Source organism: Festucalex cinctus, chromosome 1 (assembly GCF_051991245.1).
Source record: "Festucalex cinctus isolate MCC-2025b chromosome 1, RoL_Fcin_1.0, whole genome shotgun sequence".
NCBI classification, from domain to species: Eukaryota; Metazoa; Chordata; class Actinopteri; order Syngnathiformes; family Syngnathidae; genus Festucalex; species Festucalex cinctus.
The window spans coordinates 47,811,202-47,828,670 of NC_135411.1; the positions used below are offsets into that span (position 1 = coordinate 47,811,202).

Sequence of the window (17,469 nt, forward strand, 5' to 3'; positions counted from 1 at the left end):
GTGTATCACTACCATTTTTTTATTGCTCACAATCATTTATAATAATAATAATAATAATAATAATAATAATAATAAGCAAAAATCTGGTGCCTATCTAGCTAACTTTTGGCTTGATTTTTATTTTTTAATTTTTTATTTTTTTTTAAGAGCTCAGAATTGTTCATTCGGTAGTCTTACCGATTCAACGTCTTATCATCATTGCTCTTTTTCTTCTTTTTTTTTACGTGTATGTGTGCGTTTGCGTGCGTGGGTTTGCGTGTGTGTGTGCGCGTGCGTGTGCGTGCAAATACGTATAAATTTATACTCATTAATTCACCTAAAACCTTATGAATATCCCATTACCCTTCACCTTAACCAGGTACTTCAGAGTCTCGCCAGAGTCGTGAGGTTCAGGAGACCAGAGAAAAGGTCAGAAAAGATAAAAAGAAAAGAAAGATAACTCAAAGTGAAATCCAGCACCGACCAAACACTTCCTGCCTTCCCCATGGTTACAAAATCAAAGTCTTACGCCAACCCCAGAAGCCTCAAATTAAAGAGCTTTCAAGAGACCAGAGGAAAAACTAAAGAGAGGAAGACTTGACTCTTTTTCCTTTTTTTTTTTCCATTCTGGATTGGTCTACCCGATAAAGCCTGAACCATGAAATATATGAGGGAAAATTCTGATTCTTTGGAAATAGGGTATTTATTGGTCCTTTTGAACAAACAAACAATTTTTATTTTTTTAAATAAACTTCTACATACGACTTTTGATTTGTGTCATATTTGATACATCCGGTCACAATGCTTTAAATTAATACTTTTATAACTGTCAAAAATATAATAAACAGACACATCAAGCATATATTTCCAAAAATCATAAAGAACATATAGGTGTCTCTTCTTTCTCAATTGGGGCGATCTTGCAAGATTGCTGGAAAAGCCATCAGCTGGTCGATACTGCCCTCTAATGTGCAATGCCTGTGTCAGATCATATACGTCACGGGTTTTAATGGGGGGAAAAATATACTGATAAAGTAGAGGGCTCAAAATGTTTTGCATTTAATATGATACATTTGGCGTTATGAGGTTTAATAACAGAGCACATATCAACAACCATTGACATGGGGAGCAAACCCCAAGAAAATCCGTACCAGAACAGGGACAGAGTTTCACACAAAGATCAGAGACGAGATTCTTACCCTGCAATTCGCGCAATCACATGCTTGGCCATGAGTCTTGATTCCAAACAGTGTCATTCATATAAGCGGCCCCTTCGCACTAAACACATTCTCGAAACACAATTACAAAAAATTGTAGGCTTTCTCAAGTATTTGCGAAGAGCGAAGCATCACTCTTTCGGTTACTAGACTGCCACCACACCATAAAAAAAGGTGTTCCAATTTCAAAACATCAGTGGTATCATTTAAACAATTTAAGGCCAGGAGGGTTCAAAGCTATTGACTTTTCATTGAATCACGCTGTGGAGCTGTCCCCCCAAATGTCAGAGGTGAAAGTTTAGCCAAGCCAATCAATGCCTGATACAATTAAGGAAAGGAACTTGATTCCCACAGCCATTTTGGTCCAGGAGACTTCAGCGACAAGAATGTGGTCAGAATAGTTTCAGTTTTTGTTGAAACAGTATTAAGACACTTCACTGAAGCCAAATGGCACTTGAAGTCTCACGTCAACTGCTCATGGAACCGCTTATGTGCGGATTCATATTTGAAGTGTGCAAATTCTCCACGCTCACCCGCTTCTCGTCCCTCCAGTGGCTGCGCAGTTTGTCATCCAGCCGTCGAGCAGCAGAGGCCCACTGTGCTGCCAGCCTGCGTATGCGTCTCTTCATGAAGTTCAGAGACTCCTTCCCGGTGCCCACCTGCTCCAGCAGAGCGCCTGTGTCAAACCGGAAAACAGCCTGGAGGACATGAGCCATTGTTAGCCTTGGAACCGATTCGCTTGTTTTCACATGCCAGTTTCTCATTTCTTCAAGCTAATTGTGAGTCATTTTCATCATGCGAAAAAATAAAGAATATTATGGCTTGCGCTTAAGGGAAGTGGGATCTACATGCAAAATCCTGCAATGAAATTGATATCATTTGCTTTTCATACAAATTCAACTGTTTGATTGAAGACAATGGGGAATTTTAAGACTAAATTAGGCACAGAAAGACGGTGGTGTCTATTTGCAGCTACTCGTGGGTCAGACTTCGCTAACGGGATGTCTTGATTTATTACAGGCTCATCCTCATAAAAAGTCAGCCCATATTATACACTCCTCTCCCTCAGTGGAATAGCGACCACGACCAGCATATGCATAAATCAGAAGTTTAGTGTCAAGTGTAAAGGCATAAAAAAAATTTTTTACTAGCCACAACATTTGGGACACGAGGTCAATATCATCTTAACACGCAAAAGGGTATTTATTTTTTGTTTGACCTCCATTAGCCAGTTCAAAGGATTAGGCAAAAACTACAAAATTGAACTTTGTGCAAGTGCAGAGCAAAAGATAAGTAAAAATGTGCATGTGGTTGTAAGATGAGACAATTGGAAATGTTTTTGATCCTTTATATGAGTGATTAGAGTTCGAGAAACAAAAGATTACTCATTCAATACATCAGTGTCAATCAAAACTGAGCATTATCATCTTAGAGCAGGTGTGTCCAAACTTTTTCTTCTGAAGGCCACATACAGAAAAAGAGAAAGATGAAAGGCCTATTTGATTTTTTTTAAACCTATTTATTAAACATGGAAAAATTAATGAAGCAATTATATATTGTTGATATAATATCGTTATTTCTGGAAAAACTGCTACTGTTTAAAGGTCTTAAGGCAAATAGTTAAGGATTTATTTTTCACGTTTTGGGGAGATCCCTGTTTGCCACTATAATTGATATAATGCTTCTCCACTGTGCAGCAGCTGAATTCCAAGTTCATCATTATGAACCACAACAAGCACAATCTGTAGTAATCTCACCACACTTAAAGAACCATTAATGTGATTTTTCTTTTCAAATCGGACCTTGACACTAAGCAGCAAGTGGGTGACGCAATTTTCGTTTCTGAAATTGAATTATTTTGAGCTCCACAGTGTTACAAACAGAAACTCAGTTACTATTTTAGCTGTAAATGTTTGTGTCTTTTCATAGCGCAAAAAGTTTAATCCACCCTCTTTTTTTTTTTTAAATAGCATTGTTGCCATGTCAAAAATTATTTTTAGTATATGCCACGGGCCGCCAAAATATGTATGGCAAGACCGCAAATGGCCCCTGGGCCGTAGTTTGGACACCACTGTCTTAGAGGGATTATTTTAATACAGCCTTTGTGCTGGATGTCATTAGAAAAAAGTGCTTACTGTTTTACTGTGTCACATATACGCCGGGGCCCCTCAATGATGCATGGCTCTCCTGTACTGTCACAATGAAGGTAACTTGGAACAGAAATGTGTGTATATAACTCACACATGCAGAGTACCCAAGGGATGCATCGAACTGAGTTGAGTCTGCAAATGCAGTCGTTTGCAAAAGAGAGGGCTCTACTTCAGGATTCATCGTGACATCGCGACACAATCCTCTGGGGACAAACATTCATGCGAGAGGAGAGGCTAAACAAGGAGCTGGACCTTTAGCAATCATTGCACTTGAAATGCATCATTCGGTCGTGGTGGCAATGGAGATTAAATGACACGAGGGTAAAGACACCAGGGAATGACAGCTATAGAGCTTTCCGGAAAGACGCTGCGCTGCATATTCAGCCTGCCAGGATGTTATTGATCATAAATTAAAGCGATGGATTGATTTAAGAAGTGATAAATGCTTAGCTTGACCCCAATAAGTTAAAAGCATGCTGCAGAAACAGGCACAGGCCCAAATGTCCAAAGGTAGAAGAGCAGCTCGATGTTTCGCATTCTGCTCTACTTAATTTTGCTTGTCATTTTGAAATATTGGCTCCCAACAGCTCTCACACTGGCAGCGCTGTTCCCAATTGCTTATGCTTTCTAAGACATAGACTTTGCAGGGGTCATAAATTTGATCCCTGGACGTCGGCGCTTTGTTCCATACTTGTTTTCTGGGAGGAGGTTTCAAGGTGGGCGTAGCAGTCTGGTTCCTCCAGGCCAGCGGGGGGCAGAACCACTCCACCTCACTCAGGTAGATGAGAAAGGAGCAGTCCGAGCCGTCTACTCCATAAAAAGCGTAGCACGGGTCAGAGGTCCAACGAGCACGCATCCACTGGAGCACACACAAAAATATTTGAAAATGCATTAGGGAAAACTCTCACAAGCTTTCAACTTCTCAAGAACACAGCCTCCACCATACCTACTCTTGGGAAGACAAGGGTAGGCAAAAATCTCTCTGACCTTCAACATCCTGGTCACCACCTCTTCTAGCTCTATCACTCATGGGTGCAATCAAACTACACACATTACAACCAGCAGACAATCCAATAGAGTCTTCCCTCTTGCCATCAATTCCATAAACAGTCAACTTAAAATTCCATAGTGGCACCTTGCAAATATTTGCCAATTTTGCACATTCATGTATGACAATATGACTGTATTGATTACTGTAAGCTTTAGCCCTCTAAATTCTGTTACCTGACAATTATATACCAACATTGTTGAAAAAAAAAAAAGTACCGTTAGTCCTGAGCTTTCTTTATTTACTAATACAGTGGTACCTGCCAAGGTGGGGGGTGGGGGATTTAATGAACAAAAAAGGCAAACAAGGTAGTCTGTAAAAATAACAAAATTAACAAGATCCAAAAAACAAACTAAAGCAACAGATACACGAGGGCAACAGGACATGGCATGGACAGCGACAGCAACATGGGAGTGATAATGACAATGACTCGACAAGGACTGAAAGAAAGCAGGGAACTAAATACATATGTTAACCACACACCTGGGGTGTATTTCACAAAGGAAGTTCCACAAACTGCAACGAGTTGACATACCCTCCGATCTGAAACTCTGCGTTTTCGGTTCCAGTCCAGCTGATTCCAGTGAGTTAAATCAACGCTGAGAAGTATCACCTAGACTTTAAAAGACAAGCTCAATGGAGCCCTCTGCTTCCGTGTTGCTTTTTTATTTTTATTTTTTGCCCCTTTCAACCGAAAATCTTACTGCAATCATATTTTGAATTTGAACATGTCTTTATTTTAAAACATTAAAAAAGTGCAACACCGCAGCGGCTCCCCAGAGAGGAAGGCGGCGTAGAAGAACATTGCTGCTCCGGTCTACTTGCGTAAATTTAAAATGTATAGTCCTTTGCAATCACAATATTACAGGGGAAACCTGTTGAATGATAGCTCATTAATTCATTTCATTTACGTGCAATCCTGCGAGGGAGAAGCGCACTTGATTTAAGATGAAATATATAAACATTATTCAAACGGTTATTAAAAAAAAAAAAAAAAAAAAAAATGGAGCACAATACTGCTCCCATGTGTGCGCATATGACTGTCTGGTAATGCTGCAAATGTAAAGACGAATTAAGTTGTGCAGTGTGGATGATGGATTGTGATGTGATACAGTACCGCTCAAAAAGGAAACCGTGCGGAAATGCCAGATATACGCGGTCTGATAACATTCTCGCAACAAATATTTAATTCCCCGCGCAATATTGCAGCAACTTCATCAATAGGTTCATTGTCAAAAGGACATGCCATGTTTGTGACAAAAGTGGACTTTACGCTATAGACGACAGGTGTATTTCCGCAAAAAGTCGCCGCAGCAGACTAAATAAATGAATTGTCGTGTGTGGCTGAAAGGAGGCGGGGACGGGGAAAAACTCGAGGTTCATTGAGACAAGCCTGCTACCGACCAGGTTAGGTTGATGGACCATGTTACTATGGTAACTGACCGAGCGCTTTAATGACCTCTTTTTATGCAACAGGCTAGAGTTCCCTCTTATCCTCTGGTTTTAGTTACCTCCCTTTCTGAAACGAGTTTCCCACTTTTCAGAGTTTTTTTTTTTTTTTTTTACCCAGGTTTCTCACTAAACCTGCTTTGTGAAATACAACCCTGGATAAGACACAAGAGGCTTGGGGAGCTGATTGGTCAACACAAGGGAACGGGATAACAAGCACAGGTGGACGAGGCTAACTATGACGAGACATTGACAAAAAGGAGACACACAAGGACAACATGACCCATAAACCAAAACACAGACCATGACAGTACCTCGCTTGACCTTAATCGGTTCCATTTGTTCCAACTCAATATACTCCTATATCTAATCAATTTCCCCCATAAAATTAATTTAATGCCATTAACCCATCCATCTATCCATCCATCCATCCATCCATCCATCCATCCATCCATCCTCTTCCGCTTATCCGAGGTCGGGTCGCGGGGGTAGCAGCTTCAGGAGGGAAACCCAGACCTCCCTCTCCCCAGCCACTTCAACCAGCTCCTCCGGCGGGATCCCAAGGCGTTCCCAGGCCAGCCGAAAGACTCTCTCCAGCGTGTCCTGGGTCGTCCCCGGGGCCTCCCGCCGGTAGGACATGCCCGGGAGGCGTCCAGGAGGCATCCGAATCAGATGCCCGAGCCACGTCAGCTGGCTCCTCTCAACGCGGAGGAGCAGCGGCTCGACTCAGAGTCCCTCCCAGATGACCGAGCTTCTCACCCTATCTCAAAGGGAGAGCCCGGACACCCTGCGGAGGAAACTCATTTTGGCCGCTTGTATCCGGGATCTCGTTCTTTCGGTCACGACCCACAGCTCGTGACCATAGGTGAGGGTCGGAACGTAGATCGACCGGTAAATTGAGAGCTTTGCCTTTTGGCTCAGCTCTTTCTTTACCACGACGGACCGATACAGATTCCGCATCACTGCAGACGCTGCACCGATCCGCCTGTCGAGGATTGCCGCCGCGACAGGCACCGACCACCTTACAGCCACAGCTCCGATCGGCCGCTTCAACAATGGAGGCGCGGAACATGGCCCATTCGGACTCAATGTCTCCCGCCTCCCCCGGGACAAGGGAGAAGCTCTGCCGGAAGTGGGTGTTGAAACTCTTTCTGACAGGGGATTCCGCCAGGCATTCCCAGCAGACCCTCACAATACGTTTGGGTCTGCCAGGTCGGACCGGCATCTTCCCCCACCAACGGAGCCAACACACCACCAGGTGGTGATCAGTTGACAGCTCCGCCCCTCTCTTCACCCGAGTGTCCAAAACATGCGGCTGCAAATCCGACGACACGACTACAAAGTCGATCATCGAACTGCGGCCTAGGGTGTCCTGGTGCCAAGTGCACATATGGACACCCTTATGTTTGAACATGGTGTTCGTTATGGACAATCCGTGACGGGCAAAGAAGTCCAATAACAGAACACCGCTCGGGTTCCCGTCGGTGGGCCCGTTCCTCCCAATCACGCCCCTTCAGGTCTCACTGTCATTGCCCACGTGAGCGTTGAAGTCCCCCAGCAGGACGAGGGAGTCCCCAGGGGGAGCGCTCTCCAGCACACCCTCCAAGGACTCCAAAAAGGGTGGGTACTCTGAACTGCTGTTTGGTGCATATGCACAAACAACAGTCGGGACCCGTCCCCCCACCCGAAGGCGGAGGGAGGCATCCCTCTCGTCTACCGGGGTAAACCCCAACGTACAGGCGCCGAGCCGGGGGCAATAAGTATGCCCACACCTGCTCTGTGCCTCTCACCGTTTGCAACTCCAGAGTGGAAGAGAGTCAACCCCTCTCGAGAGGACTGGTACCAGAGTCCAAGCCGTGTGTGGAGGAGAGTCCGACTATATCTAGTCGGAACTTCTCTGCCTCACACACCAGCTCGGGCTCCTTCGATGCCAGAGAGGTGACATTCCATGTCCCGAGAGCCAGCTTCTGTAGCCGGGGGTCGGTCCGCCAAGGTCTCCTCCCTTGGCTACCACCCAGCCTGCACTGCACCCGACCCCTTTGGCTCCTCCCACCGGTGGTGAGCCCGTGGGAAGGGGGACCCACGTTGCATCTTCGGGCTGTGCCCGGCCGGGCCCCATGGGTGCAGGCCCGGCCACCAGGCGCTCGCCAGCGAGCCGCGCCTCCAGGCTGCCATTAACCCATTCCAGCCAAAAACAAACAAAACAAAAAAAAAAACACCATCTTTTGAAGAAAAGAAGAAAAACACCACTGTACTGTGCACAAACACAATAAAACATAAGACACTGTAAAGGGCAAATCTCCTTTCATAAAGCATAATGACTGTATGTACTGTAATATTCACGTGTTGTATGTGTGCCTTTAATGGGAATGACCTAGTGAGTGATGCTCAGTTCAGTGACATTAGTTTTGGGCTACAGCACCTCTTTTGGGAGTGTTCTAATTTTGTATTTGTGTGTTTTGTGCAGTCGTAAGTTACTGCATGTAATTACAACTGTGAAATGTAAGGCTTTTATTGCATAATATATCTGTACTACAACAGCTGTTTGTGAAGTAGCACCAGCCACAGGCTATTTGGTACCTATTGCCACTTGAAATGTGCCAATCTTGACAACCCAGAACTCCACAAGGAGTGTTCATCTCACTTCGTATTAAACGAAATCTCGGCTGCACCGAGACGGACAGGAAAAAAATGTGTTTTTCTGTGTGCCAAACATTTTAGGAATCTACACTCTGGCAGACTTACATCCATCTTGCTGGGGCAGTCTGGATAATGAGGGTCTTTAGGAATGTCACACTGTCCGAATGTTCCTTCCCTAACTGGAGACAAGAAAAGTGGGTGGTTATCGCAGTCTGTACGCACACACGGCACATCTCTCTCAACCTCATTTCAGCCAGCGTCAAAGGATTTAACTGTGTGCTTTGCCTTTTCCTTTGGTTTTCTGTGACACATTTTCAAGAAAGGGATGTGGTATTGTGGTAAGAGAAGAAAGGTAAAGGGAGAAGAGACCAAGAAGAATCCTACAGAAGTTAATGTCAATGACACAGTGAAGTAAAGGGCCTCACATTCAAAGCAGAAAGACTCAAACTAATTTCATTCAGCATTACAGAGTCTTTCGGTGTCATGCCCGTCGAACATCAGCAGTCTTACGGATGACTGAGCGGAAGTTTTCTTGATCAGTTAAGCTATGGTTAGTGCTGTTACTGGCTTTTTGCCCAATTGCCACCTCTCAGGCATAGCATGCCAACTTTCTGTGATGTAAGGATCTTCTGTGACAGGTATTTGAGTTCTGCTTGCGCTGTTTGACAAGGAGCAGTGAATGAAGCTGACTGTTTAGAAGTAGGTCCCCCACTAGCTAGCAACCAACTGGCCAAATTTTACTTGCATTTACAGTACGGATAATTGTGTGAAAGATGAAAGAAGTTCTCATTTTTATGAGTTAAGAGAGGGTTTAAAGAGTGTTGTGTTTTTCAATATTTGTTTCTCTTGATACTTGTATGATAATCAATGCTGTTAGAGCTTCCAGAAAGGGACAGTGTCTATTATTTAGTTCCATCTAGTGGTGAACAGATGAATGTACATTTTTTATATAATTGTAGGTTTATCCATCCATCCATCCATCCATCCATCCATCCATCCATCCATCCATCCATCCATCCATTTCCTCGACCGCTTATTCCTCACAAGGGTCGCGGGATTGTAGGTTTAGTCATCACAAATTGTGTTATATAGGTCATGCCGCGACTTACTGGAGGCTGACATGTTTCGTCGCCATCTTTCTGCTACGGACACCCGAAGGAGAAGAACTTGCGAGCCTCTGGTGGTACTTGCAGCTAACGTCAGACCCAATGGGTCAACTGTCACTTGCCTTACATAGCTGGGGCCTGCAAGTAGTCATCGCTGAGTACTGTGATTCAGGCTCCCACCGCTGTCTCCCTCTGCTTTGCTCTCGCTAGCTTCCCCCGCTAGCCGCTTTTGTTAGCTGCTCCAGCGTCTTCTTGCTAGCCACTCTTGCTCGTTGTTCCTACTGCTCCTGCTCAACTGCTTGCTAGCCCGCTAGCTAACTCCAACTAGAGACACCGTAGAGTGCGTGCTTCGAAATTGTTCTATTAGTTCACCACTAGATGGCACTAAATAATGTGCATTTTACATTTAAAACACTGCATGTAGAGTGAAAAAAAAAAGTTTTATTTTGCTAACAAGATTGGAACACGGAGTAAACTAATATAAATATAATCAGAGGTCAGCTCGTGTCCATTGAAGTTTTGCGTAGGCATACAATTCCGGTCCTCGAGGTCCGGAAGTCTGCAGGTTTTAGATGTTTCCACTCGCACACCTGATTGGTGCTAGGAGTTAGTGAACCCTGACCTACATGTACTACTCCTTCCTTTTTCAACATAGACAAATGAGTTAATATGAGTAGCTAGCAAGCTCATGCAAGTTATTGGCCATACATGACTCATGTGCTTAATGAGCATGTCAGCTTTTATTATCCCTTAGCCGCCTTTGCAGTGTCCTCTTTTTTTTCTCTGTTCCCTTCTCACTTAATTCACTCCGTCTTTATCTCTCTGCACCTCCTTCCGTCTCCATCCATCCTTCTCAAAGCCCCAGCAGAGTGAGCCCAATTAAGGGGAGCAGTTGCAGCTTCCCCCCCCCCAATACAGCACCTCATCAGTCACAAGGTCTTATTAGCATGATAGTGGCATGACTTAAAAAGAAAGTTTCTGTAACACTGCCCTTGGATCAAACTCATTTAAATGGTGTCAGACATTACGACACATTAACGAGACAGCATGTTGGCTTGCTGTCACAATGAGCAGCGTGAATTAAATGTGGGTTTACGTTGTATTCGATGCAGAAATTGAAAGTGACAGCTAATGAAAACGCTGACAGAGCCACATCGCATTAGCTTGGAGGTCATTCATCATCGTGATTTAAATATCCTGCTTCAGTGTAACGCTGCAACACTGGCGATTGTGCTGTGTGCGTCACCTGAGCGCTTACAGTATTAGGGTTCGCCATTTGAATGGGCAATGTGTCGTGAATAATGCCTGTCATGTTTTGTGAGCTCAACCAGCAAGTGCAAGTTACTCATAAATTGTGCATTCAAGAACATTTTTCAGACTTGACAGTTTGGCTTGTGTGGGCGGAGAGGAAAGCGTTTTCCAAATTGCAAGGATTTGAAAAGGACGGGTGGGATTCATCTGAAGGGCTACAGCTTTATTTGACATTCTCAAGGTGTGAGAGAGCAGGACATGTGTACGCGTGCGTGTCTGTGCATGTGTGTTTGCGTGAATATGCTCGGGTTTTAATCTCACCTCTTTTGTTTGCGATGCTGTGCTGTAGAATCTGCTCCACCCTCCCTGCCATGTCCGACATGTTTTGGGCTATGGCCTGGATCCGTTCCACCAGACCTATCGGCTGAATTCTGATACACACACACACACACATGCACAACCCCACCCCCAAGCACAAACACCTATAATAGTCTATAATAATTACCAAGCAGAAATGTACATGCTGCAAATAATACTCCAAATACATTTGGCTCCATCCTGATTATTGTCAACATTATGAATGAATTTTTTTTTTTAAATAGATGTATAGTAAGCATTATGTCTAAAAAATAAATAAATAAATAAAATAAAAATAAAATCCCTTAATCGTTGAGCATGATATACAGAAATTGCATTCGTTTATTTTATTTTTTTTTCTATTGGGAGCGGGAAACATACCTGAAGATTCCCCAATGGATACATAAGAACAGATGAGTGTATTTGCAATATAGAAGTAGGGATCTCAAAAGACTTGCATAATTGTGTAATTAATCATACTTAAAAAAACAACAACAATTTGTCATTACCAAATGACTTTTTCGTTATCACAGTATAAAGATGAAAAAAAAAAAAAAAAAACAGGAACTGGCTTTTGTGGATCTTGGCCTAGATAATGTAAAACGTGCTCTTACATTTTTAACTTGTGGAAGAGTGGGAGTACTTAAGTATTAATAAATATCACAAACCTTTTCACCCACACACACAATTTGTAATCAAATGTATGCACTTCGATGATTCAGGTCGATGTACTAACAGAGATACTGTATAGGTAAAGAAGTGGGTATGTTTAAAAAAGTAGCAAGTAGTAAACAACTGACATTTTTTCATGTCATAACTAGTGCTGTCAAAGTTAAAGCGTTAACTAATTAATTAATCAGACAAAAATATTGCATTAATTGTGTATTAATGCAGATTAATCACACAATTAATTAAAGTAAAAGATTAAATGTTTGCATATGACATACAGAATATTTGTTCAAGTCTAACATTGGGGTCATTTTTTTTTTCATTTGAAATTATGCAAGTGATTAGCTGATTAGAAAAAGAGGAGGATGAGTGTGTGCAGTGGATAAAAGATTTTTAATACACCTTCACAACATTAAATGTAAAAAAAATAACGCATAAAAGGCTCTCTTTAAATTTGACGGGCTTAAGATGTTGATCGAAAAGCCTTTTTAATTAAGTGATTAATCGTGATCAATCAAAATTTGATGTCATTAAAAAAGATGTGATTAATCTGATAGTTTGACAGCTCTAGTCATAACCATAATACATCTTTCTTAAAATATCTACATTTTAGTTTATATGAATTTTATGCATGGCAAAGTTTTTTTTGAGAATTTGTCATTACACACTAAAGCACGGAGACCTTAGGGTTATATTCACTAAGAATGCGCTGCGTCCGGTCACAGCGCGAAATATTGTACCACAACTGCACCGCAGTTTGCACCCAATTACCCACCTATTCACGAAGGGTATTGCTCTAATCATATACCGGCGCAAACGCCCACAAAACTGACAGCTTGGAGAAAATTTGAACCTGATTTACCACACATGGCAATGGATTTGCGCCAAGAACATGGTTGTTATAGCAACAGTTGCGAGAAAGATGACATCAGAAAGCGAGGTTGGACTGACAGTAAGCATTTAGAGCGCCATTAAGCTGTACACAGCAGAGAGGACGACAACGACGTCATTCATTCATAAGGTACAAATTATTGGTGCGATCGTTTTTTAGAAATATATTTTGAGAGGTTGGCGTGGGTGTACAGTATGTATCTGGCACGTAAAAAATGATCATAAAATGCCTCCCCGCCATTGCCGATCAGCCCGGGTTACGTTATGTGTCCTAAACCAACATGGAAAAATGCCCCCCACCCCTCTCTCTCTCTGCCGTGCATGTTGTGCCGCAAAAGGCATGCACCGCTGTCATGATCCCAGGATCGAGGTTGCGGCAGGTTAATACATGCTTTCCATTAACGTTACTTGCGTCACGCAAACTCCATGTGGCTATTAGCGCTGGCGTTAGTGAATTAGACGCTGCATATCAATGAGTCTCATTTGCATTGGGGTGGGCATATTTTGCGTCAAATGTATGCAAATTACCTAATTCACATACACGCAAATAACACCGGCGCACCGTGGCACAATCTGGTTGGCAGAGAACTTAGTGACGGATTTCCCCATCTGCGCGTGTTTAGTGAATTAGGTGCTCCCAGATTGCTCCATTTTTACCGGTTAGCGCCATGCAAAGGGGAAGCAAACCTTTAGTGAATAGGCCCCTTAGTGTATAGTTGCCTGTGGCCCCTGCTTTCCTGCTATCCTCACTTTTTCACACGCTACTCGCAACAGGCGATAAATTGTCTAAACATGGCTCTTCTCCTTTTAAAAGAGTTCTTTTTAATGAGCTCTCTTGCTTCGCTTCTCTCTGAAAATCTCTTCAAAGTAATGGAATGGTGGTTCTGTTGGGTTCTGTGGGCGCAGAGCTCATTTGCATAACTACATTCAAACCTAGCAAAAGTTTGATTTTTCTTCACTTATTCCACAAAGACATGCTACGAAAACATTGGCGTTTATCCTTTCGATCAACAGATTAGCAAAAATGAAAAGCCATTCATGCAGACACACACATAACAGGGACAATAAAGTACACACACGCACACATAAACGCACACACCCAGTGGAAGCGATATCGCAGCAGCACAACAGCTGTGTCTCTGGGGTCGCCGTTTATTAACCAGCTTCGTCAGAATAAATGGAGGCTGGCATTACAATCATTCCGAAAATTAGAACCACCAAATTGGTGGCCTTTGCCACGCTAACATTTCCCATTTAGACTATCAGGAGCCAATTAAATGTTTATTTGAAATGTGCTGAATGAAAGCCATGAAGTACTTTGTATATAATTGTTAGTCTAGTCTGTGTGCAGTATACTATAAGAAAATAGATGAAAAATGATAACAGGATGCAATTGCAACTTCTCACACTCTCAAAAAGATATTGTTACGAGTATGTTGAGGACAATTGTTGAACCACACCAATGTTGCTGTGTGAGAGACAGAATTTGGAATTCATTAAATGTTTTCCTGCGGGCTTCTAAAAAAGCAACCGTACTAATACTACCAGGGTGGAAGCATGATAGAAATGGCCAGTACAGAAGGAGGAGGGAACCACGCTTACTCAAACCCATGAGTAGATTCAAGTATGAGAGGTCTGTTGCTGTGGCAACCACACTCAAATCTGGGCTGGCAGCTCCAGCGCTTCGTTAAAGACCAATGCTCTTATTGTTGTCTTTGACTGCTTTGTGTTCACGTGAATCAGAGCTGAAGTAATTTTTACTTGATGAATGATTATCTTTTTGCTGGAAATGACACAAGAAAGTGGCAAAAATAATTTCAAATGACAGTTTAAATGGTAAAATATTCCATGTGCAAAATGAGCCAACCGGTATCATAATATATACATTTAATGTGCTATTTACATTGTATGTATCCTAACCTTTAATGAACTAAGGCACTTACTTGACATTTTGAAAATGTCACGGCACATTACTTAACAAATAAGTCGCATGAAGTATATGTGCTGAAATAATGACAACCTTGTCTGAACTCATTCACAAAAGTGTACTCAGTGTAATATTTTTTAGAGTTGTAATATTTATAAGTGATGTCTTATTCCGTTGTATGAATGGCAACAGTTGGATACACAGTGAAAATGCACTTTCTGCCATATAACGGAAGATCATTTAATTGTTCTACCTCACTATATACTAGGGGTGTTAAAAAAAAATCGATTCGGCGATATATCGCGATACAACATCGCGCGATTCTCGAATCGATTCAATAAAAAAAAATCGTTGTTTTTTTTTTTTTTTTTTTAAGAGCTCAGAATTGTTCATTCGGTATTCGGATTCAACGTCTTATCATCATTGCCTTTTTTTTTTTTTGTGTGTGTGTGAATCGATTTTTAAACTTCCATTTTTAATGGAAAAATATTCAACAAAACGTCTGACTTCGGGTTAGGATTCACACCTTGAGCATGGAAGAATGTTATATGAACGGAACATTAAGCCTTAATATTTTATTTTAATGCTGTTCAAACATGAAACAGATTACAACCTCTATAAGACTGAAATTTCAGATAAATAAATAATACATTTTCATATAAATCTTACACTCTACAAGCTTACTGATTAGTATTTTCTAAATCTGAATGAAAAAAAATCGCAACAATCGACTTATAAATTCGTATCGGGATTAATCGGTATCGAATCGAATCGTGACCTGTGAATCGTGATACGAATCGAATCGTCAGGTACAAGGCAATTCACACCCCTACTATATACTGTACTACTATGCTATAGCTACTGACAACAAAATCTACAATCTTTGTTTGAGTCTAACATTTATACAAATCTTTATGGCTGTAGTTTTCAGTTAAATTTTGGTGAAATTATTTATTTCAACAATATTTTGTAAACAATTCAGATATTGGCAGAGAGAGAGCGAGAGAGAGACGGTTGTTTTGATGTTTGGACAACAGCAGCTCTTTGGGAGTGAAACAGAGAGCAGCATTACGTCATATTAGACTTTTATTACCTTGGATTTATCGACTACTGGATTACAAAGCACCCACAGTATGTTATATTTACAAGAAGAAGACCTATCGGCAGAGGTGGGCAATTTACAAAATTTTGCACGTCCAAAATTTGTTAGTAAAACGTGCATCCATCGGTCACAGACTTACAAAATGCCCTCCTCTGTCTGTCAATCCTAAAATAGTGGTGACAAATATGGAGTAAGAATCATGCCAAAACCCCGTAAACACAAAAAACGTGACCTACGTACACAAAACGTGATCTACATACACAAAACGTGATCTACGTACACAAAACTTAAAATAACACGACAGACTGACGATTACAGTTTGGTTCGGCTTGAAAAACAAAAATGACTGACGATGACAGAGGGTGCCCAGGGCGCAGACGAATAATGAATGAATGATTGACCGACAACATTTTTTAAACTGCCCACCTCCGACTATTAGTTCAAAATTAGCTACATTCTGATTTAACACAAAAATATAACAACCACTAAGCAATAGTTGGGAGAATATACCACCATTATAAGAATTTAAGAATGTCTGTTTTAAATTAAACTAAACATGTTACTTCTGTATTAGCTTCCCTCCCAATGTAAGAATTGCCTATTGACTCCTCATCTTTTCCATATGGAATCACCTGTCAAATAGCTGCAGTACAGGCTGTTAAAAATCTGCCAGGAAAGAAAAAAAATATTTGCTCCTATGAGATAAGTACAACGCTCGTCCAGCTGAGACTGAACGAGTAAAGCAGACATGCCCAGTGTACCTGTCAAGGACGGAGGCAAGCTCATCCAACTTGTGGGTTTCAGTGGTGTTACCCAGTCTAGACAGAGTGTCCATCCGCTTCAGAATGACTTCCAGCATGTCACTGATTTTCCTGAGCACACCGCGAGATTCTTGACCACCAAATACTAAAAAGAAAAAACAAATATGACAGCATTAAAGGGGAAGGAAATCCAAGGAATATGTTTAATGACATTTAGTATCTCTGTCTTTAAAACTCCAGTGCTAGTTTGAAAGAATATCAACAAAATAAAATGCATGCTATTGATTTAAATGAAATTAATTTCTACAACCCCCGAGCAAAAAAAAAAAGTATGGAATCGCCAGTCTTGGACAAGCACTCACTCGGACTTTCATTCTGTAGATCAAACTCAGATAAAAAGCATGAAACAGTGGTAAGGTCATTCCAAAGGGCAACATCTTGGATTTCAGAAACACTAAAAGAAATGAAGAAAAATCATTGTGCTGGTCAGTAAATGTTACTTTTATAGAGCAAGTGCATGGAAATAAATATGGTATCACTCCATTCTGAGGAAAAAAAATGTGAAAAACAGACAAAGAAAAAAATCACTAGTATTTCGTTGCACCACCTCTGGCTTTTATGACTGCTTGAAGTCTCTGGGGCATGGACTTGATGAGTGACAAACAGTATTCTTCATCAATCTGCTGCCAACTCTCTTTGATTGCAGTTGCCAGATCATCTTTGCAGGTAGGACCTTTTTTTTTTTTCAATTTCCACCACAGGTTTTCAATTGGGTTGAGATCTGGGCTATTTGCAGGCCATAACTTCGACTGGATGCGTCTTTCTCCAGGGAATGCTTTCACAGTTTTTGCTCTGTGGCATGATGCATTGTCATCTTGGAAAATGATTTCATCATCTCCAAACATTTTTTTTTCAATTGAAG

The 17,469-nt window shown here is 41.7% G+C and overlaps 1 protein-coding gene across 1 annotated transcript in view; it reads right to left on the bottom strand.

The window, feature by feature from the left end:
• The window catches only part of mgat5b (alpha-1,6-mannosylglycoprotein 6-beta-N-acetylglucosaminyltransferase B), a 62,203-nt gene that overhangs the window by 28,082 nt on the left and 16,652 nt on the right, over positions 1-17,469 (bottom strand). The window contains exons 3-7 of the mRNA XM_077539062.1: positions 16,548-16,692; positions 11,162-11,271; positions 8,589-8,662; positions 4,038-4,205; positions 1,730-1,894 (exon numbers count right to left, since the gene is read on the bottom strand). Coding sequence (XP_077395188.1) covers positions 1,730-1,894; positions 4,038-4,205; positions 8,589-8,662; positions 11,162-11,271; positions 16,548-16,692 — 662 coding nt within the window. The remainder of the gene's footprint in view (positions 1-1,729; positions 1,895-4,037; positions 4,206-8,588; positions 8,663-11,161; positions 11,272-16,547; positions 16,693-17,469) is intronic.